Here is a 23,245-nt window from a genome sequence, read left to right as displayed (position 1 = left end):
TTTTTTTTTTTTTTTTTGCTCAGCCATTTTGTGGCTAAACCCAGCTGTGCACCTCGCTGCACTTTGCGCCGCTTTTATATCCCTGAACGACGCCTCCAGGTGAGCCGTCAAGACAGAGGACATTTATAGATGTATCATGCACTAAGCCTGTGTTCCACCCTCTGAAGCGGGATGTTCGGCATCAGGAATAGAGGCTGGAGTAAAAGAGTCAGGAGATTTGCAAGAGCTCTAATTGTTCTGCTTCTCGCCGAGCGCGGATCAACACATTTGAGATCATGGCAGGGAATTGTTTAAGTATGCATTCTGGGCGTAGGCGACAGAGAGTTTGGGAGTGGTTTCGCTCCGAGTGTATTTCTGTCCGCACATATATCTTCTGCATGCACGTGTCTTTATTGTGAGCCACCGTCCTCTGACTCAGAGACCGTCTAGTTGTGACTGCGCTATGTCTGCTGCTCCACAGAGCTCAGTTTCAGGCCTCGTAAATTACCCCGCGCAGACACAGGATATGTCCGGCAGAGCTTTTTCTGTCTGCTGCTCTTTAAAGGTCGAAGCCATCTGCGTTCTTTTCCGGGTTTTTCAAACCGGAACGCCTACTCATCCGTTAGCAAAACGCAGTGGCGACGGTTACCAAAGTAAGCTGATCGATAAGCTCGTGGATATTGTTGGGGTTGTGTGTACACACTCCCGTGTTCTGCAGGGTAAAAATGACTGTTTTTGTCAGAGGAGTCTTGTGGCGTTGAGGAGAACGTTATAACGGCTTCAGTACCCCATCGGAGAGGGCCGTGGAAAAGCAGCAGATCGTATTTAAGTCAACAACAAAATATAAAGATGTCTCACTTTAAGTGTACGCTATATTTAGAATATTTTCACCGCTGTACCTTACCACCAGTCTGCCTTTTCTGATGGGTAATTGAAACTCTCTTCAAAGCCACAAGACTCCATTGAGAGTCATCAGACTTTGCAGAACACGGGAGTTGCTGGTCTACCGCTGCATCGATCGGTTATTGGGAGGCTTGAATATATACATGGATATATATATATATAGAGAGAGATACATGGGGAAATGTTTCTAGAAGGGCTTGGGGGAAATAGCATTGTGGCGCTAAACATTTGATTGTTCGGATTTGAATACAATTGGAACACCACTTGGAAGCTACAGAAACAAAAAACCCAAAACAATAAATAAATAATGGACCCGCCCTTTAAAGAACAAGTGTCCATAAAACGGTGAGGCCGCTCAACAATGTCTCATCGACTTGAGTTTTTTAATTTCGCAGACGTAAAGACGAGATAACGAGATATTTAACGGCGTTAACTAAACTGCAGATGAATTGCCTTGTGGCCCTGTACCTTCCATGCAAAGCTGCGTGCTCCCGTCCACTAGGCTTGGATGAAGCAGAACAGCATGAGCGCATATAAACGGCCTAATGTAAAATTCATGTCTTCTGGGACTTGTTTTCTCTGTCATTAATTACCAGCGCTGGCTCTAGGTAAAGAGGCAAAAAGACCAACTGTAGCTCTCACACAGTTCTTATCCTCTGAGACAGTCTTGTTATTGAGTCAAGCTCCAATGCACAATGAATAAAGATCTATGAGGACCCACACACGCTGAGTCACACCACGTCTTACTTATTGTGGTGTAAGGGGCGCCGTCAGCGCCTCAATATGTTGGTTTGGTTTACGCAAATGTTCGGGACGATTCGGGAAATACATTTATTCGCTTTCTCGGAGGTGAATACAACTCTAGAGTCTGTTCAGTCAATATGAAGCCAGCAGCCGCTTAGCTTAGCTTAGCATAAAGCCTGGAAAGAGGGGAGAACAGCTCGCCTGTCTCTCTGGAAAGATAACAAAATCCACCGACCAGAAGCTAAGTGTTGCATAATTTAGTAATATGTTACAATAATGTGTGATTATCTTTGCCAGTACGGATTATAACTCTCGCCTCTCTTAATAACTTCAAACGTTTTATAATTTGCACGTTGTGCGCTTTAGCGGACATGCTAAAGTTCACCACTGCACAGGTAATGTGCTGCATTCAAGAACCAGCTAGTTTTGAGTGGTATGTAACGAGTAATTGATTACATTTTTCCAAGTTATACCCAATGCTGTAAATTAACATTTTACATCTAATCTGACCCAAAGAACAACAATCCAAATTCTAATGGTGGCTCATTAATATAAATGTAATAAAACAACATATTTAGTTGTTTATCTGAAGGACGTTGAGAAATAAATGAAACTACTTTCTAATTCGACTAACAGAAAGGGCCATCAATACGTTGGTTTTCCTCTTGTCCGCCCCAGTTTTTTCAGTCACCACTGTGTTCAGGTTGGATAAAAAGAAAAAGAGAAGGGATTTTCTTTCTCATTTGGATCAACAATAGAAACTTCGCTCACCTTTTCACATGGTGTAGAAATGTGTGCAGCTGAAACAGCTGCTTCAAAGTTCAAGGACAGCTAACTTCCAAGGGAGAGAAAGGAGACCGGAGCACACATTGATTGGTTTTCAGCCTTTAACAGAACCTGCCAAAGTAGAGATGATTTCTAAACTGAGCTCTGGCTGTTCGATATTTCCTTTTGTCTGTTTGTCATTGTGCCGGGAGGATTAGCCTTGTAAGTGATTCATCTTCAACATTTAAACCAATTGGAAACAGCTTGATTTGGCTGCGAGTTTCCATTGCTCTTCCCTAATAGCAGGTATTAGGCGGCTTATGATCCATTTATCCTGCCGTTTGTAAGGACATGTAGATCCCTTTTACTGCTCTGACTGTATGTGTGTAGTTTGAGATAAAAACGCTCTTTTAGTGGAGCGGTGTAAGCTGCAAAAGCAAGGACAAAAACAACATCCATCTCTGATCATCTGATCATGGCGTCATATTTTTTTGTCATCTTCCCCACAGATTCCTAAATGTCTCTGGGGGGCTATAAAGTGATAGAACTAATTCTGCTTCTTCTCTGATGTCTTGATTGATGATCTTGCATAATGATCCCCCCCCCCCCCCCACCCTTCTTTTTTAGCTCTGTTTTAATTTACACACTCCGGTTTCGACTCCGCTGACAGCCATTTTTCAAGTGTTCAATCTCAAACTCTTCCATTATTTACAAGAGGTATTATTCAGCATATGGCAACAGTATGCCTTTGGTGTCAGATTGCCCATAAAGAGTGACTTCACCGCCTCTTGAGAGAAATGGCAGCTAATTGGTTCAGCCCTCTCTTGGCTGAGTGCTACCAGAGGACACGCGGCTCTTACTGGAGGGGAATGTGTTCGTCGCAATCAAAAGAAAAGTGCCGCTCGCGCGGTGCAGAGACATCACAACAAGCCCGCAAATGCTTCGACATCTGACAAGCATGTTTCTTGATGTAGTATTAAATAAATACGCTGTTTATCCGATGTTCTCGATGTCCTTCAACATCACACTGCGATAGCCCGAGACACGCCGACTGTAAATAGCCACAAAGATCGTATCTTATCTTTGATTTTTTTTTAAATCACTCAGTCGGATTGATAAAAGCGATGTGTTTCATGATTCTGCCTGAGTGAGTGAACATGAGAGAGACAATGACAAAGTGTCTGGCAGCATGAAATGACAAAAAAATTGAATGATACGATATGTAATAGAACATATAATGTATAATTCATTAGCTTTTATCTCCTCTGGATTTTGTGAGTGATTAAAGGGGACTAGGACGGCCACTTACTGTTCTTTTCATTTTGGTTTAATCTGCCAAGTATTTTCTCTATCAATAGATTAATTGTTTGATCTTTAAAATGTCAGAAAATAGAGGAAAATTCCCATTACAATGTCCCAAAAACTCAAGGTGATATCTTCAAATGGGTTGTTTGTTGATTAGAACAATGGCCTGAAACCCCAAAGATTACGTTTACAATTAAATTAACAGAAAAACAGCAGAAACGCTCTCGTTAAAGTGATAAACAGAGAAAAGAGTATTTAGGCTTGAAAGATGACTCGTAGTCCTCATGAGCATTCCTGACTGTTAACTTGTTAATAAGTAATATTTTTAATTTATTATATTCAGCGTTACAGAGCGATACCTACGATTTTAATTGATTGAATCCCTAATGATAATATATGCTAAAAGCATTTGCCGAGATGACAAAGATGCATGAACCACCCAATGCCTCTCTGTCCCGTGTAATCCTCTGTGATGAAGTGTGGGTGGTAGAGGGCTTTGGACCCGTGACTATGATCCCGGGAGCAGGTTAATCAGGTGATGACAGCAAGTTGTTTCAGGAAATGCATATAAGGGCGGGTAGCAGCCTGTGGAAAAGTTTGCTCAGGTATGGGGAAGTTTAATATTTTCAAACTCAATTATGCTTGCCCTTGCATTGCATTATATGCGCATATTGAATCATCAGAGTCAGCCTATGAATCATCTCACTTTTCCTGAGACAATAAAAAATCTTCGCTGGCAGTACATAAATTTGAAAAACGTCTTGTTTAACCCAATCTCTTGAACAAAGTGAGTTATTTGTCTGTTTAGGGGGAAAAAATAGGCTATTTTCTCCTTTCAATAAGTTTAGTTCAGTGTACTTTATACATAAGTACGATAAGACTGTGGCAATCCTGTTTTTTTTTCACATTTCCCATCATCTTGGGGTCCTTTTCTTGCTTTCTTTGTCGTAATTCTGAACACGTTCATAGCTGCGGGTGCTACCCGAACACTTCATCATCGTTCGCTCACTTTAATGCGAACATGTCAGCTGTTACTTTAGCTGCCATGCTGGCCTGGCCAACCTGTGAGTGTGCAGCTGACAGATGCACAATGAAAGTGTAAAAAGGTAATTAGCGAGGGGCTCCTGCCAGGGGAAAAGGTCACGGAGCAAAATGTCACAACTCGGCCAACACCGTCGGGTGGTCTGGGCTTTATTTTTCTTATAGCGAGCGCCTCAGGAACACAGTCTTCAACCTCCCGTTGGCCTCCTGACCACGTCGCCAGATATCGGCTTTATAATAAATATTTCACTGAAATGAAAAAGCAAAGATTCCCCTGACTGGCTGATTAGTGTGAAACGTGAAATGTGGGCTTTGTCACCCTTCTCTCTCTCAGGAAATGGAGATATGTGTCTGATGATGGAGTGTCAGATAGCATGATATTGCATTTTCCCAGAAGCACCCGGGGAACGTGGAGACAACACTATAGTGCAGACCTCATTGTGGGAAGCTGCTTTTATCTCTAAATATGATCCGGTGGTTGTGGGTAACAGATGTATGATCATTCATACATGAGAGCAGTATATCCGTGTAGACACACATGCACATTGACATTCACTGTGTTTTTTTCCTATTCATATTGGCTATTCATACTTCATACGGTATATAGATTTCCTATTTCTGCTCTCATTTCCTAGTTATCTCCCCGGCTCTCTGCAGCAGCTATCCGTCCGTGTGTGCACGCAGTCGTTTTAAGCAGCAACACACCTGAGCAATGGAGCAAGCGCACTCGGACACGTGCGCGTGCACATTCACACATAGATTCGCTTCGCAGCGGAAAGCGTGGATTGAATACATTGGAATCGCATTATTGCTGATGTATGTTTTTCACCCAGAGCAGTGCGGTTCTCCTTCTGCACATCAGCTTTATCAAAGTGAGAGAGATGAACCAGGCAGAACAAAAGTGAAACGCAGACAGGCTTTGTCTTCATTGTTGACATTTAATCAGCCCAAGGTACTGACTCTGTTGGGAGGAAATCACTGCTTTGTCAAAGGATGCCCCACCACCACTGCTTGTCTTATTTATGGGCTTAAGTACACTAAAAATAGCCAGAGATGGATGTGTCGTGTTGACAGGTTTGACTTGATTTTGTTTAGTGAAGGTGCAGAGTTGCAATTGAAAGCTGCACGAAGCATTTTATTTCCAAGAATTATGGGCAGCAGTAACTCTAGCAATACCAACAAGCCACGGGACTCCAAACAGTTGCAGTTCCCCCACTGCTAGAAACGATGGGAGTTCAAGGCAAGGACATTCATGACTCGCGCTCTAACAGCTTCACTCTTCTCCCACTCTTAGTGCCAACCAGCGAGGGTTTCTCGGTCTCGCCGGCCGTGCCCAGGACCACGGTCCTCATCACCACGGCCGTGTCCACCGTGAAGGGGCAGGGCGACACCACTGCAGCGGGCGCAGATCCGAGAGACGGGAGGGACCCGTATGAGGAAAATCGTGGCTCGGGTACAGCGGAGCCCACCGTCCCTGAGCTGCCACCGACACCCAGACGCATCTGCGAGGCGACCAGGAGGAGAACCATCGACTGGCCCCAGACCCACACTGGGAGCACTGTGGAGAGGCCCTGCCCCAAAGGGACCAGAGGTAGCCCCACCGATACATACATACATACCGATGACATCTAATGACTTAATGTAGACAATAATCTATTAATATTCTTAGATTTCTTTTAAACCTTTATCCACCCATCATTCTGCCTGCAGGATGCTAACGCTATATAGAACTGCTAACACTACTACTAATTACTTATGACAGTGCTGGGTCATGAAAGTACATCCAGCTACATGCACATGTGTTTCCAAGTAAACGGCCATTAGTATTAGATCGTATAAGTATGCTATTTTTTCATTTTGTGTAAGTCCAGCTATTTGTTATTATCTTTATTATTCGCTACTACTACAGCTCTGTAGAGGGTAAACAGGGTTAATGGGGTTTTCTTTTTTTCTCCCTTTTTCCATTAAGATTTGAGTATTTCATAAAGAGTCACAGAATCACACTTTCAGCATACAAATGATCAGGAACAAAACTTCAAAAATCCCTGACAAAAATCTGTTAAAATGGCCCCGTCACTTTATTTGTGCTCATTTAGTTCGTTTATGTGCCGTTTACATCTTTGTGTACCGAGTCTGTGACATTTCAGCTAGGGGGCATGGGAAATTTCAAACCATAATATAGCATGATTAGAGCCTGTCAGTTCTCCGAAAAATTGGTAACATTTCTCCTGTTTGTGTGTCATTTTGAAACTCTTTTCTTTTTGAGAGTGCAGGCAGAGAGAAAAATGCTGTTGCCCATTTCCATCACCTTCACAGACAGCAATGAAGATGACAGACAATATCTGAGAAGTTTATAAAATAGGAAGCGCGGTCAACGTCCAATCTCTACTTATTGTCTTAATTACATTCAGACCGTTTATTCACAGTTATTTCTGAAAAAAATCCCTTTTGGAAGTGTAGGTTGTCACCAGTTAGGGACACATGATGCTGTTACACCAGTTCAGTTGACAATGATACTCGCACAGGAAGTCTCTCACCAGTTACCTTAACACCTCATCACACAGACTGACAGACCTGTCACAATACAAAGCACGGCTACCGGAGGATGAAAGCGGAAAAGAGACAATGTTTTGACTGTGGGGGGGAAAAGGGAAGGAGTCTTGGATTACATACAGTATGTTGTCGCTGTTGTCAGTGAAGTGGCGTTCATTAGGAGTAATTTTCATCCAGACATGCATAGCATATACAGTGTTTACACTTCTGAAATGCTTACAGGCAACTACAAACCAGAGTCCATTGTTATTTTCTGTCATTTTGTCCAAGCTTATGTAGGAACCTGATGTTTCAGTATGCCTTCTACATTTATTTTTGTTCTTTTTGTGTAGACTGTACAAAGCTTGCAGCCTTTCAAATTGCTTGGAAGTGGTTTGTTCCTGCCGAGCAGTTTGAGTTTCCTGCACCGGAGAGTGTGTGTGAATGAGGGATCAGCGGGAGCAACTGTATCTGAGCAAGGCTTTGGCTTCCCACCAACTGTTGTGTTTATTGTGTGGTACTGCAGGCATCGCCTCCTTCCTCTGCACCGTGGCAGGGACCTGGTGCTCCAAAGGCCCAGACCTCAGCAACTGCACCTCCCACTGGGTGACTCAAGTGGCACAAAAGGTAAAACGGGAATGTGTCAATTACAACATTTTTGCAGCAAACAAACACGGTACGCGCCTCAAATCAAACATCAAGTGACCCTTTTGCTTGCTTGGTTTATTTTTCTTATACCGGCAGAGATGTGGTCAAGGGTAAATATCATGAAAATGTGTTTTCTTTTCCAAGTGTTGCTAAAATACAGTGTGGGAGCAGAAAGAAATGAGCTACCAGGATTAAATGCCAAGTCCTGCAGTCGGTTACTGAGAATCAAAGAGCCAGAGCTTCTTTCTTCACTGCCACTTCTGCTTTGATGTTCTGCAGCTATGCAGGTAGAAATCTAATGGAGGCGCACAGGATACCAGTTTCCGTAGCCCGAACGCAGCGTAATGCAGCACAAACATGCAACATATTGCATTCTAAGGAAGAGATTTCTCTTGACCTGAAAAAACAACTCGCACGTGCAGCAGGTTCAGAGAGGGTTTCTGGGGGCTGGCAGCGGGCATTTTGGGAAATGTAGACGTGACCGACTGAAGAACTGTGCCCCATTTCCAAACTTCACTACAATACCAATGACGCGCAGGAAAGTTTACTAAAGAAACAGGCAGTATCCACAGTAAATCAGCCTGATGTTTGAGTGTGCGGTTGACACTATTGTTATACATAAGCACCTCACACATGCAAAATATTCAAATAAATCGTGAGCGGTGATGATAAAGCTTCAGAATGATCTTGAAAAAAAAGTATATTTTTTGGGAAAAACGTTAATGCTGCGTCCACGGCATGTTAACGCAACGAGAAGAATAAGAAAAGATGGTTCCCCCTATATATAACCTAATAATAACCTAAGTCTCAGTTAGATTCATTTGTTGTTTTACATATCTTCTCATTAACTTGTGAAACCAGATACAGAAAGTGTACAGTTGGCTGAGTTGATTGCATCGATATTGAATTTTAATTAGATGTAATTGCCAGCGACGGCGGTTTCTGCAGCCGCTTCGCCAACAGATTTGTTGACACTTCCGTAGCTCTTTCTGACAAATCGTAGAAAACACAGCTGTCAGAAATGTCTGATATATCTGACTCAGAATTACACCTTTGAATCTGAACGCTATGCATGTTGATCCCACTCAGTCACTCGTAATTATGGCCTGTGTGATGTGACATGAACGCTGCATTGGCTTGCTCTTTGTGAAGTTTAATTGGCAGTGCAATTCCAAAGTCACATTTGGATTGCTGCGTGTGCATGTGTTGCCTCATTTCCTTTTAGTACAAAATGGAAAAGTAAATCTATTTTTGTGTGTAAAATTTCAAAATTGTCATCCCGTGAAGATAAGCATATGGTATATACTGTATAACATGAGTATGTAGTAATAAATCGGGTCACAGCTCAGTTAAGACTGATTGGAGGAGGTTGGGTGTAAAAAGTAAAACTCTTTATCACAAAATAACTGTTGGAATTCACTGATCACAGATGAGAAGACGAATACTGACAGCTTGTTATTTTTCACGGTACCCCCGTGTTTTTATTTTCTTCAGCTTCTTAGTTACTGTTGTGCTGTTATGTTCCCTGCTAAACATGCAATCCCTTTGTTTGTATTCTTTCTACAGACAATAACTTTCTTTCTTTCTGAACAAGCAATGTTGCGAGGGATGAGGACTCTGAGGTGTATGCGGGATACATTATTTCAGCTTCAGCTTGCACAACGCTTCACTGACATCCCCCCCTGTTTTCCTCGTTGCTATTTTTAGATCCGAAGTGGCGAAAATGCTGCTAATTTAGCCAACGAGCTGGCGCGCCACACGCAGGGCCCAGTGTTCGCCGGTGACGTGAGCTCCTCGGTGCGCCTGATGGAGCAGCTCGTGGATATCCTGGATGCTCAGCTGCAGGAGCTCAGGCCCAGCGAGAAGGACTCAGCTGGACGCAGCTTCAACAAGGTGCTGTCAAACTCTAACTTTGTCCCCTTTTTGCTCCAACTCTGTTTTAGCATGACTCGGGACATTCATCAGCGGGGCGCCCACCAATACACACGAACCTACGCACTCAGCCACATTAGTGAGCACGCACAGTCTCAGGTGAGGGGGTTATAGGGAGGCAGGTCCAGCCCTGAGGGGAAGCTCATTCCTCCACAGCCCCCTTGGTAATTACCGGCTTTGGGGAAAAAAACCGGCTCACCTGGCAGTTCTTAAAGGAGCTAATGGCCATGAGCCCCCCACCAGCACAAAGGAACAACTTCATTGCTGACAAGTGTGGAACTGCTTCTGCAGGCACTCCTCAAAAAAAAAAAGAGTAGGCCCGAGAGACGTACCTACATCTCTCAGCTAGAGGCAGTCCCATGCAGAGATGAGTGGCAGTTTGACAAATGACATTGTTATTCAGATTTCCTCGACAGCAGTTGCTGTGTAAACAAAGGTAAAAGGTTATTTGCACCAAAATCACGCCCCTTGTTTGTGCCTTTATGTCCACGACAGCCACTTTGCTATGAAGCAATTGAAGATAAGAACTTGTGATTGGCTGACGACAAGCAACATCGACGGAAGCTAAAGGACCAAACCGATGGTTTTATTGTCTTTACTAGAAATCACACCCACGTGATTTTTATTCAAGGAGCTAAAACGCTGGTATGGTTCTTTAAAGTTTCATCCAGCCCTCTCCCACTTAATCAACAAGTGGTACACGGAGGTGTCCGTGGCAGAAACCTTGTCGTGGCTGCAAAAACATTTTCCTGCATGTGTTTGCAGGAGGTGTTTATGATGTGGAGGTTTGCAATCTGGATGCAAAGAACACTTTATCTCTTTGTTTTCCTGTTCAGTGTGAAAGCTACTCTGTGTGATTTTCTCCAGTTTGCTCAATTAGGTAGGAGACGGCGACGTAGCTAATGCCAAGACACCAACAAAGGCTTTTTTTTTTGTTTTGTTTAACTCGATTTTTCTCGTCATGCCATGAAATACAAATGACCTCATCCCGCATTGTTTATCTCCTCCTTGTATTTTTAAGCATCACTAATGGGCAGCATCAGAATCTAGTCTCAGCATCTTTTCCCTCAACACTACTGTGCATTTCTCATCTGCTCCCCTCACTACTATGTGATCCATACTCGCATTTAGAATTCCCCCAAATAGCATTTAGAGGCTGTCGGAGCATTTCAAGGTTGTAGTTTATAGGCCGGCGCCTTTCCTTCTTTTCATTAATTCTGAAATGGTAAGTGGCATGATTTAATGCGTCCTGTGTTCTTACCACCTCTTTCTACAATCTGTCTCTTGTGCTTGATCCTCTTATTGTGTGGAAAAGCTTCAAAAAAGAGAGAAGACATGCAGGGCGTACATGAAGGTATAACTCCTACTGTAGGCTTTCTGTGTTGCTTTTGTACCCCGTTTTCTAACACCTGACCAGCAGCATGCGGCACTGTCTGTCTCCATGTCCTTGGTTGTCCTGTTACAGTTTGTGCCTGGTGACCTGCTGCTTGTACAAGATGTGGCTGCTCCCTCATCTGACTCGGCTGTCTGTTCTCCCGTCATTCTTTCCATCTGAGGATGCCACTGTCAATATCACTCCGTCTTTGTCCTCTGTGCGCTATCACTTGTACATCTTTCTTTCGGTTTTTTCTCTCTCCTCCTTTTCTTCCTCCCCCACTCTTTTTCTCTCTCCCTCCGTCTCTCCTGTCGGCTCTTCATACATTGTGTGAATAATTGCCTTCCCACGGTCGTAATTGCACCTCCCTGTCAGCCAGAAGTGTGATCAAAGTGGCAGTGTGCTCAATTTTCACTTGCTTACATTGTACAATTTCTCGTCTCCCTTGTCCCCTTAGCAAAAAATGAAAGCCTCCTCTCCCATTGCAGTTGTGTTTTATCTGTGAGATTAATTTCTGAGCCCATTAATATGTTTGTGTTCCATTCTGATTTTTCAGTCTTTCCCCCCCCCCAGACATTTTGCTTTTCCTTTGCTGTGTTGAGTATATTTCCTCGGGTAGGTTCTGCTGAAAGACAAGGGCATGGTGTAAACACTGGGGAGGACATGCGTTGCATGGCATAATACAAATGAACAGATTCTGTATTTTCCAGTGGCTCATGGGGCCTCTCTACAAGTTTGAGTTGTTTTTCTTTGAGGTCTCATTTCACCGAGAGAAAAAGGGCGATACATTTCCCACAGCTGACTTAGAGATGACTTTTTTAGCCATGCTAGCAGCATGGCTTTATGGATACATTGGAAATAATTACGCTTTCATGTGGTGACCTCTGGGTTGACTAAACCATCCGAGGATGTTTTTATGTCTTTTGTTTCTTTATAACCATCAGTACAACACTTTGTACAAAATACAGAATTACATGGCAGTCAATGCTACGGTTGTTGAGGTATTTCAGTCTGCATCAGACATTCATGGTGCCCAGAGGATGAATCTTAAAGACTTTGGTGATCCCCTGACTTTTCCTCTAACTCCTCTATGAGGACATTTGGTTTTAAAACAGTGCTCCACCATGTTTCCATTGCACTCAGACCGACGATGGACAGTTTTAAAGAGGTATCAAAATTGATGCAGCTGAAACAGAAACATCCTTTTTTTTTTTTACCTCGTATTCTTCTTCCTTGTCAAAACCCAGCAACTACATTACCCAAAATGCAACTGCAACAGTTCAGGCGGATATTTGGGGGTCTTGTCTAGATGATTACCCTAGATTTGAGAAAATGTGTGAAAGCTCTTGCTTGGCTCTCCGCTCTCCGACTTACCCTAACCTCAACCATTCCAGGTCGATGCCTAACCTCAACCATCTCGTGATAGTTCTGCAATTCGAGGGAGACCATGTAGACTAGATTTGGGTGTGTTATGCTAGTAGGGGTTGATGTCACCTCATGCTGCTAGCCTGAAGCAGAGATGAGCAACAGGCCACAGAGGTAACTTCACTTCCTAACTCCACACCCCCAGATTCTGTATCATTTTTATGAACTTTTAAACTGAGGCTGAGTCAAGTGACAACAGTTAAGTTAATTTATCAAACCTTGCTCCGCTCCCTCTGTAGAGACAAAAGGCTTTATTCAACTTATTCAGAACTTCCCAAGACCCTTTCTCCTCCTCATTGTGGGCGGGACTTAATCACAATTTGTCTCTAATTACCTTGTGTTTTGTTTTAAAAGATGTCTAACAATCAATCATTTAGTTACACCAATGCAATAGTGTTTAATAGTGTATGATATAGTTTTTAAATTCTTGTAGATAAAAAAAAAGTTCTGTCTGCGGAGGCGCCGTCCATGGCGTGGAAAGCTTTACTCTGTAATTTAAGTGTGCTAGTGCTGAAGTAACTGTCCCCCATCCTTATGAAAATGCCTATGGTGCATGAACAACTTCACCTGAGGACCCCCGTTGGGGGTTAGAAAATATGGTCACCCTAACCGTTAATCACCCGCTGTTGCTCTTGAAGTCAGTGCTGTTTCATTTCTCAGGCTATACAGCGAGCTGTGGAGGCTCCTCTGGTAGCACCCCAGTGATTTGTAAAGTGACCTCCAACCAGGCGAGAATTAACCAGGATTCAGTCCGAACACGGAATCTTTCTGTGCTACACAAATTAGAGACAGGCGACTTTTTATTCTCCTTTTGGATTTCATGGGTCCTTTGAGGATGGCTCACCACAGGGGTGGGGCGCGTGGGACAGACAGACCAGACTGTCTGTCTGGTTGTAAACTCATGTTTACAACCAGACAGACAGTGTCTGTCTGGTTGTAATGTCTCCGACTCTGTAATGGCCACTGCTCTCTCTCGTGCTCACACACACACAGAGCGACTTAACTCCTATCATAGTCACAGCTCACAAGCTTCCAGTTGCCTGCAAGGTCATGGCAACAGAGATTGATTTCTGTGCTCAGGCCGAGATATATAGAGACACGCTGAGAGCGCTGCGTCTGGATACAGTCATCACCGCTGCGGTTAATATGAGCTCAGTGGTTAAATGTTGTGGTTAATCATATATTGGTGCAGACTTTGGTTGATCCCCCTTTCTTGTTTTTCCAGGCTAACGGATAATCCTGTCTGTGGTCAATTAGTGTTTTGGATAATCACAGCTGTGACTAATTGGTACAGTGAGCAAGGGCTTGTTGTCGTTAATTACCGTTCTCGTAGTGGGCCTTGCTGTGGTTAATGGCACCTCTGGTTAAATTGTCACTCTGATTTACCACACCAAGGGTTGAGCTGGATTCTGAATCTCCGTAGTGTCAACGTTGTGGTTCGTTGTGTCGGGCAGGAGCCGTGAACTCTTCTGAGGTCAGAGGAAACTTGTTTTGTCAACATATGATACTTGTGTGAGTTTTGTGGAATGTTTTGCTTACTTACTGCTTATCAGAAAGCAGGAAATGAAAGGATTTCCATTGAAAACAAGCAGAAATGTTCCCCCGTCTTGACTCAAACTGCCACCGTGGACATGGATTTCCGGGATAATGCCCACTTTCCTCCAGGAGAATAGTGTTCGAGGCCGTAATGGGCAGATCCCGTCGGGGAAACAATAGTTTTGTTCATGGTGGTAATTGTTCTTTTGGAAAATAGCATCTTAAAACCAGGAATTGAGAAAGCATCTGTGTAGACAGCAGTGAAGGGAAGGGGAAAAGACATTTGTTTTTTATTTCCTCTTCCCCTAAAGCACTTTTACATTATTCAAAAAAGAAATTGGTCCAATAGCGGCTTCTTAGATTTTTGGTAAACAGAATATTGAATAATACATGCTGCATTTTTTATGATCATTATTATTTCAGCCGCCCTTGACTTTCTTGAACCCTCGTGTCTTCAGTCGGAGTGATTTTGATATTTCAGTGTCAGTCGTGTGACTGTTGGCCACGCATGCAACCTTTTTCTTTTCATTATTTTGTTTTTTTATCATTTGCTGCCCGGTCCCCGCTCTTTGTTATTACATTGAAGTTATGACGGGAGGGAAACAGCAAGCTGACATTTCACTTTATCTCCATGGATACAGGCAATTGTGGACACTGTTGACAACCTCCTGAGGCCGGAAGCTCTGAAATCCTGGAAAGACATGAATTCCACGGAACAAACGCACGCCGCCACAATGCTCCTGGACACCCTGGAGGAGGGGGCGTTCGTCCTTGCCGAAAACCTGATTGAGCCGGCGATCGTAAAAGTGCCCGCAGAGAACATCAGTAAGTTCCTCTCCAAAAACCCATAAAACTGACAGAAGTACATGCACACATCTGTCACTCACACGTTACGATGCTGGGGGTTATTCTTATTCTGTTGGCCGTGCACCACCTATTGTCGTCAGGGTGATTTTTTTATTTTTTTAATGAGAATATGTCAAAATAAATGATTTGTCTCAACGAAAAAAAAGCAAATGTGTCCTCCAGACAGTTTATAGCAACATGATCTCATTCATTTAAGTCATATTTCTACTCTTCCAGCTCTTTGTTGCTATGGTAATGGTCTCCCACTCACCCTTTTTGTCTTATACCTCATTGGTTTTTAATCGTCTTCTTGCATATGAAGTCACCTCATTGAGTTTGTGCTACAAGATGAACTGCACAGACCTCTGGGGGAAAACAAAGAAACTGGTTGAATGGCATTATTCCATTCACACAGCACTCTATCGGCTCTCTCTAAGCCTTTCCCATTACGTGGTAGTTAGCTAAGCTGATAAGGACTAGTTGCTGTGTATATCTACCAAAGGCACTGATTAATACAGTGTGTAATATGCTGTATATTTGGCCACTTAATCACGCCATTCAGGCAGTTTGTATGAGCTCGTCAAGCTCTAGCAGAGATAATATTCCAGTAGAGAAACATTAAAACAAAAACAGCCATATGAAGAAACACACAACCTCCGAGAAACAGCTTACCTGACCTCCCTTGAAGAGTTGGGAAAAAATGTGAAAATGATTGTTGCTCCTAATTAGCAGTTTGTCGACGGCAAAACGGCGCCTCCAGGTGCGCAACAAGGGCGAGACGAGGGAAAAGGGATGGAGAGCAAAGAGAGAGCGAGTAACTAGGCAGAGGGGGGGGAGTGCAACCAGAGAACAATTCCTCATCTCCGACTGTCAGAAGCCATCTATCTGAGGAAGTGAGGCCGTTCCTGATGGGAGGGAGTGTGCTGATACGTGTGTCCTCCTGACCCTTCAGTAATTTCACACATCAAAGGGAGCACCACCCGGCAGCTGGCATACCGGAGAGAGAGGGGCTGCTGGAATTTGGAGGATTTTCAGAGATTTGCTCGTCGAGCCCAGAGTTATCTGGACCCACAGGGGATAGAAAAAAGTAAAAAGTAAAAGCTCAATGATATTTTTGATCCTATGAATATTTGACATTCATGCTGCAGTAGGCTGCATGCTCGCATTTGCTCATCCTCTTTCACCGCCCTTGTTGTTGTTTTTTTCTTTCGCTCCTGCCTCGGAGGCTTTCACAATGCCAAACAACAGCTAAGTGACATGTTTTTTATTTTTTTTTTAAAGTATTTTTTTAAGGAAATGACTCTACAGGGTTTTGCCAATAAGATTAGATTCTGTTACTGGTACAATGAACCTCGAGTCTTTACACATACCCTGCCGGGCCTTAGCGGCAGAGCTCTATTAAACACCATGTACCGCTTTTGAGATGTTGCCACGGTTTAATACACCTCTCTCTCTCTCTCTCTCTCTCTCTCTCTCTCTCTCTCATTCCCCTCACCTCCTACCATCTCTCAGTGTTGGATGTGTACGTGTTGAGCACCGACGGTCAGGTGCAAGACTTCAGGTTTCCTCAGACAAGCAAGGGTGGAGCGTCTCTTCAGCTTTCCTCCAACACGGTCAAGGTCAACAGCAAAAATGGTGAGAAGAATGCAGTTGCTGCAGAAACATTTAATCATGGTTCATTTTCTGCTTTTCTTTTCTTTTTTTGGGGTTGTTTAGTAATACCCTCTTTCCACCAAGCTTAGTGCAAATCTGCAACTTTTTTAAACACTGATAGATTGTTTTCCCATTGCCAGTAGACCAGTGTGCCTTTCTGTGTTGTTTTCTGGTGTGTCACGTTCAACGTTGTTGAGTTATTGAAAATGTTACGGTGGTTACTTCTTATTCTGTCTTTCTTTCAAACTCTCAAACCAGAGTTGGTGATTGTTGGAACAGTGGAGAGACTGTAATATAATAATTGTCCAAATCCCTGTTGATGCTCTTCAACGTGTGTCACATACCATTGCACAGAAATAGGGGGGTCGGGGGGGGGGTAGCGTGTCCACACGGCTGTGATGTTTCCATCACTGCCGATCGGAGCTGGAGCCGATAAAGACCCATGACAGAATTCTGCAGGAATGAGTCCTGAAACGCGGCAATGAGTCAGCATTTTGGCATTTCCAGCACCCCTCGTCTCTAAGTCGATGGGTTTTTTAAACGGGTTTTTGGTTGCCTGATGCCTGAGAAAAGGTCTGTGGTTAACATAAGGTTAAGAGATTTTAACGTTTTGTGCTACAATATAAAATCTGTCAGTAAATGCCTCTCTCAGGAATTTTGAAGCTTTTACTTGGTTGCTAACAGGTGGCTAAATGAGATTACAAAACGTCATCACACCAACTCGTCCACCTTTACAGCCTTATGAGACCACGGTGTAGTTTGTTTTACGGCCATTTCAATGACTTCTGGTGTCCACACTGGTTGCTTTCCCAAATTGTCAACAAATATCATATCTCAAAAGAGAGCGATGTGATCCTGAGTTAATTGAGAACAACAGCTTGTGTGGTTTAGATTTAAAATCACAATTCTCACTCAAGAATATGGTACATGTCATTAGAATGTGTTTAAAAATCAAGATTCAACGCTAAAATTAAACAACAAATTGAAAGCCAAGCTTGCAGAGATGTCTTTTATACTTTATGTGTAGCAGTACCTCAATTAGTCACGGAGAGAAAAATGTCAGCAAGGCTCCCATATCCAGCTGTCATGGTGCAAATTCAAAATGGGCTCAATGCTGCCCCCAATGCCCCACCGTGTCTGTCATTTGACGGACACAGGGGGCAGCAATGAGCCCCTTAAAGGAATAGTTTGACATTACAAAGTTGAAAAGCTGTATTCAACCTTTGCATGTCAAGAAAGGGAATCAGCGTTGTTCCTAAAATGTGGAACTACTCCTTTAAGGTTTGGTGTATTCATACAATGAATGAATACATCTCTGTTCACTAAAGAGATCATTTGTAACTCACTTGTTTATGCTCCCTCTGCACGTCTCATGATTGTATTGTTGCCGGTTGCAGGTGTTGCCAAGCTGGTTTTTGTGCTCTACAAACACCTGGGTCAGTTCCTCAGCACCGAGAACGCCACTCTGAGGGGAATGGTGGACCCGAACAAACGCAACCTCTCCCTCACCGTCAACTCCCACATCCTGTCAGCTTCCATCACCAAGGAGTCCAGCCGTGTGTTCGTGGCCGACCCCGTCATCTTCACACTGGAGCACCTGGATGTAAGCTTCCTCCTGAGACTCACCGGGACCACACCGCAGAGCCGGGCTGCCAAAATACTGAAACAGCTGCACAAGCTTTTGTAGTGCGGAGCGAATGTAGAAAAGGGGTTGGAGTAAAGTGAAGGCATCTGTATTATGAGCGGTGGGACTAGTAGAGTTAGAGAAGCGAGGCGGGCTGGGAATCTGCCATAGTGACCTTTTTATTTCTTTATTCCTTCATCCCTTTTCTTTCAACAATCAATGGTAATTAAAAAGCTTAAATTGTGCAGACACTAATAGGTAGAACACACATAAGCAGTCTACACACCAGGTACACTGACATCCTGTTTGTTACAGCTAGACATATGAAATATACAAGGTGTGTTTGTGTACAGTCATGCATACTGCAGCGTATATTCATGTATGTTTCATCATTCTTTCTTTCTCTCTGTGTGTTTGTCTTTTTTAGAAGGAGCACTACTACAATCCAAACTGTTCCTTCTGGAATTACTCGGAGCGGAGCATGATGGGATACTGGTCCACTCAAGGCTGCAAACTGCTGGGAACCAACAAGAGCCACACCACGTGCTCCTGCAGTCACTTGACCAACTTCGCCATCCTCATGGCTCACCGGGGAAACGTGGTAAGTGGCTCCATCCTGGTGGTTTGCACGCGCTATTTCTCTGTCTCGCTTAGTTGTTCTTCCGTCTCGCTGACAGATTTGTGCACACACGGCAAGAACAAGAATGGCATTCCAGTGGAGGTAATTAGATTATTGCTGGAGGAGAAGGTAAAGGTGGGGGGCTTTAAAAGAGCGAGATTGTGGATCAGGATAGAAAGTGCGTTACCATTATCAGAGGTAATTATATTTTACCTATGGTCCGTGTCTAATATTCCTCCATGCGTATGTCCCTGAGAATCATGGGAAACAGTATATCCTCAGCTTTAACTTGTGTTTCCACCCCTCTTGAAGTGGTGTAGGATCCATTTGGTCGCAAAATGCAATTACAATCCAATTACATGATAAATGGCATGTGTAGCGAGGACCTATAGCCAGCAATAAATATGGAGGATAAGTCTGTGGTTCGTTTAATAATACGTCCCATTTCATGAACGCTGTCCCTGTCATCTGTCTTAACCTCAACCTTAACCACAGCTCGAAACCAGAGCCCCGAGGCTCGGCTTAGCCTCACACCAATTCCCTGCACATCACCTCAACTGCAACTCCTGCCCTCAATAAAATTACAAATATCACAGGAGGAATTGCCTCACTTTCGGGCCACCGTGTTCCTTAAGTGATATTTTGCATGGTCAAGTCTGCTATTTTCACATTTGCCTGGTTCCCATCTTGAAACAAGCTCAGTTTTAGATTTTCTGAAACACGGCGTGATTTGACCTCAAAGAGGAGAACCCACATGTGGACGACACATCACGTGGTCGCGGTTCTTTGTGGCAGTTTTATTCAAACTGACGTCGCTTTCTGCAACATGGGCGCCATAATGTGATCAAAAGCATGTTCAGGTTGAGCGCCACGTGTCATCAGGTTGAAGGACAGGTTCTCTGAAGCTGATTAGAGGCGGCAACAGTCTGAGTCACGAAAGTCAAGTGGATATCTTCCAAAGTTGGTGACTTTTTTTGTAAAACATGTACTGTTTTTATTACCATCCCTCCACTGCAGCTCAACAGGGAAACGCAGAGGGATTTTATGCTAAAAAGACAGAACCATTGGAAGATATCTATGTCATCTGTCTGAATCATACAGTATAAACTCTGTCTCTTCCATTGAAAAAGCATTAATAAGGGACATTTTTAAGAGTCACACGATCACAGCATGCAGAACCCTGTTTCAATGTCCATACAGGCACATGACCATTGTTTTAAGACAACGTGTGTGTGTGTGTGTGTGTGTGTGTGTGTGTGTGTTTCTCTGCAGGGGGATGGGAGTGTCCACGAGCTTCTTCTCACCGTCATCACGCGGATGGGCATCGCCGTGTCTCTCGTCTGCCTCGCCATCAGCCTCTTCACCTTCTGCTTCTTCAGAGGTCTGCAAAGCGACCGCAACACCATCCACAAAAACCTCTGCCTCAACCTCTTCATCGGCGAGCTCGTCTACCTCGTGGGCATCAACATGACAGAACCAAAGGTACCGTGGAAATGATGATTCGGAGGGTTTTAAGCGTCCACACTGCTGATGAATAAGCTCATCTGCTGTGATTAACCTTTAAACACGTGAATTTCTCTTTCGATTGGCTGTAATGTTAGCAACAAAAAGAAAGATTAAAATACCACATATATATATTCTGTATCTGCTTGTTCCAACACTTGAAGATCTTTGATGCTGACTGTGAGAGAAATATTGAAACTCAGGAGGAAGGTTTTTTTGGTTGTTTTTTTTCAGGCTTCCCCATTTTATCAGATAGAAATATTCTATGCATGCATTATTTCATACGCAGTTCTCCTACACCAGTTCTATCTTTGGAAACTTTGGGAACTTAAAGTAAAACTTCAGTAAAACTCTATGGCGTTGAACAAAGCTTGGTTGCACAATGTGCATTTTAACAATGGACCCACCAGCTGTTTTTTGGGAAATTGTACATTTTGTACTCTTCTGCTTACCCAGAATGAGGACAACTTATGGACGTCTTTGTATGTATAATGTATGCCGTTATTGGCTGTTAGCTTCGCTCATTTATTGAACTATTATGAATCAGTGCCATTTAGGATACATTCTCAAATATACTGTTATTTAGATTTTTAAACATTGGCATTTTATCACCTCATAAAGGTGTTTGCCTTCTTTTGCCTTCTTTACACGTTCAGCAGATACGGAGCAACATTAGCATTCATTTGGAGCAGTATTTCTGTCTGATAAATGTAGGGCTAATGTTCGCTCTCATTTCAGCTCTGATTGTGTCTCTAAGGACTCCTGAGGGAGATATTTGGCTCTTTGGCAGCTAAATGCTCCGCTGTGTTCCCCGTCTAACTAAGTTTGTCTGCGTTCCAGGCAGGTAGTGCACAGTAGGTTTATCAAAGCAACAGCTGCCTGCTGCTGCAGCCAAATATTGAGCTGGGAAGAAAAAAAAAAGCTTTTACATTACATGTAGTCATTTGATCAACTCAAAAAACATTGATTTGAGCAGCTTTAAGGAATTCTTGATCCCATAGACATTGTAATCTAACTGGTCACCTAAACTTTTAATCTCTAAACAACAGCATCAAGCATAAGTAGCTAGGAAAGTCATATTTAACTAACCCCATACTGTCCCTCTGAAGCCTCCTTACCTTTGTGTGTAACGTCTGCATGTGTCGTCCTGTCAGCTGGTGTGCTCAATCATCGCCGGAGTTCTCCACTTCTGCTTCCTGGCTGCGTTCGCCTGGATGTGTCTGGAGGGCGTGCAGCTGTACCTCATGCTGGTTGAGGTATTCGAGAGCGAGTTCTCACGCAGAAAGTACTACTACGTCTCTGGGTACATCATCCCGGCTGTGGTGGTGGGCATCTCGGCCGCCATCGACTACAGAAGCTACGGCACACAGCGGGCGTAAGTGGGACATCTTTGTGGAGATTCTTCTTTTGCGGGATAAAAAAATATATAAATGAGGAGCATTAGTCGTCCCTTCTCCCAATCAGCATGCATGTATGTGCTAATGATAGCAATATCACGAAGAGTAGTCCACCTCTGCCCCCTTGGTAATTTACACCCTGACACAGCTGTGACAGGGTGTAAATTTCAGGAGGCTGTGAGCGAAGCTGCGGCTTTAATGAATGCGTTGGCGAGCTGCTCTGGCCTGCTGGGTTCTTATTCTTTGCATGTGGATAATTCTCTTAACTTGTCAGTTAAAAGTTTATGCACTTCTTCGCTGGTCTTTATCCAAGCAGCAAGCTTCATGATTTGTAAGACTGCAATCCTCTAATTTATGGAATTTAAGCAAATGCTTTTTTTTCCCACCCTCACATTTTATCTGTAGTCCTCACCACTTCTGTTTCCTGGTGATAAACACGGATCGAGGTGTAATTCATTCTCGGACTGTCTGCAATACAATGTTTACTGTTCAGAGTCTTGGGTATACACAGTCAGACGTCCCACATTTATAGGCCGTGAAGTCACGAGTGCAATAGCCGCTGCCTTTCAGACTGCAGCTTCTCGTGGCACGGGGCCAGCGCTCCCTCAAGGTCGGGTTTTCTTCTCTGTGGTCGGTGGAGTCTCTATTCTGTTGTCGTATCATCCAGCCAGCTCTGCCGGGCCCTGATCGATGAGACACAACTCTGTTTTGGCAATGAGATGATTTAATGAAGTGAATATCACCTTTTGCCCACTGTAGATGCTGGCTGAGGGTAGATAACCATTTCATCTGGAGCTTCATCGGACCTGTAACCTTCATAATTGTGGTAAGCTGTAATGTTGTGCACGCGTGTGATAACTTTTTTTTCTTCTTTCTTAGAAAATCTTTGAAAACAGTTTATAGATTCCCTCTCTCTGTACTGGCACCCTCTTAGCTCTGCTTTCTCAGATCAATTTGCATGAGAGTAAAGTGGTCCAATTATAGCTGACACGAGGACATCAGTGTCCATTCAGCTATGAAATCCTCTGAAATCAGAATCGGTGTGCAGCAACAACTCAAAGCTGTTTGGTCTTTGCTGTACATCTAGAGAATACTCTCCTCCCGCAATCAAGAGGCGAAATCGTCTCAGGCATGAAGGTCATTTGCTCAGTGGGAAAACAAGGGTGATGATGGTGGTGTTGGGGGGGCGTTGAACATGGAAGTAATGAGTGGATGGGCCAGACAACCATTATCACAGCTCATAGCCCTGCTGAGGATCATGACACGTCCCCAGCCAATCCCAGCGCACGGACATCTCCATCTTCACGCTTTAATATTTGATGTGGTGCACTGGGTGTTCTCGATGCACACACACAACACACGCACATCCATGCAGGCGGGAATGCCTGCACGCAGCCCTGAACAAACACGCGCTGCGT

General features: G+C 43.7%; 1 protein-coding gene across 1 annotated transcript in view; it reads left to right on the top strand.

Annotated features, from left to right (window-relative positions):
* Window positions 1-23,245, top strand: part of adgrl2b.1 (adhesion G protein-coupled receptor L2b, tandem duplicate 1) — a 121,890-nt gene that overhangs the window by 85,925 nt on the left and 12,720 nt on the right. Inside the window, exons 8-17 of the mRNA XM_076098727.1 lie at window positions 6,032-6,328; window positions 7,796-7,896; window positions 9,625-9,810; window positions 14,827-15,010; window positions 16,544-16,666; window positions 18,082-18,287; window positions 18,736-18,909; window positions 20,200-20,409; window positions 21,585-21,805; window positions 22,587-22,653. Of these exons, the coding sequence (XP_075954842.1) occupies window positions 6,032-6,328; window positions 7,796-7,896; window positions 9,625-9,810; window positions 14,827-15,010; window positions 16,544-16,666; window positions 18,082-18,287; window positions 18,736-18,909; window positions 20,200-20,409; window positions 21,585-21,805; window positions 22,587-22,653 (1,769 nt within the window). The remainder of the gene's footprint in view (window positions 1-6,031; window positions 6,329-7,795; window positions 7,897-9,624; window positions 9,811-14,826; window positions 15,011-16,543; window positions 16,667-18,081; window positions 18,288-18,735; window positions 18,910-20,199; window positions 20,410-21,584; window positions 21,806-22,586; window positions 22,654-23,245) is intronic.

The sequence above is a fragment of the Anarhichas minor genome, unplaced genomic scaffold, assembly GCF_050575085.1.
Source record: "Anarhichas minor isolate MPS153535 unplaced genomic scaffold, ASM5057508v1 ptg000024l, whole genome shotgun sequence".
NCBI classification, from domain to species: Eukaryota; Metazoa; Chordata; class Actinopteri; order Perciformes; family Anarhichadidae; genus Anarhichas; species Anarhichas minor.
Note: the sequence above shows the minus strand (reverse complement) of the source record. Positions and strands in the feature narration are given on the sequence as shown.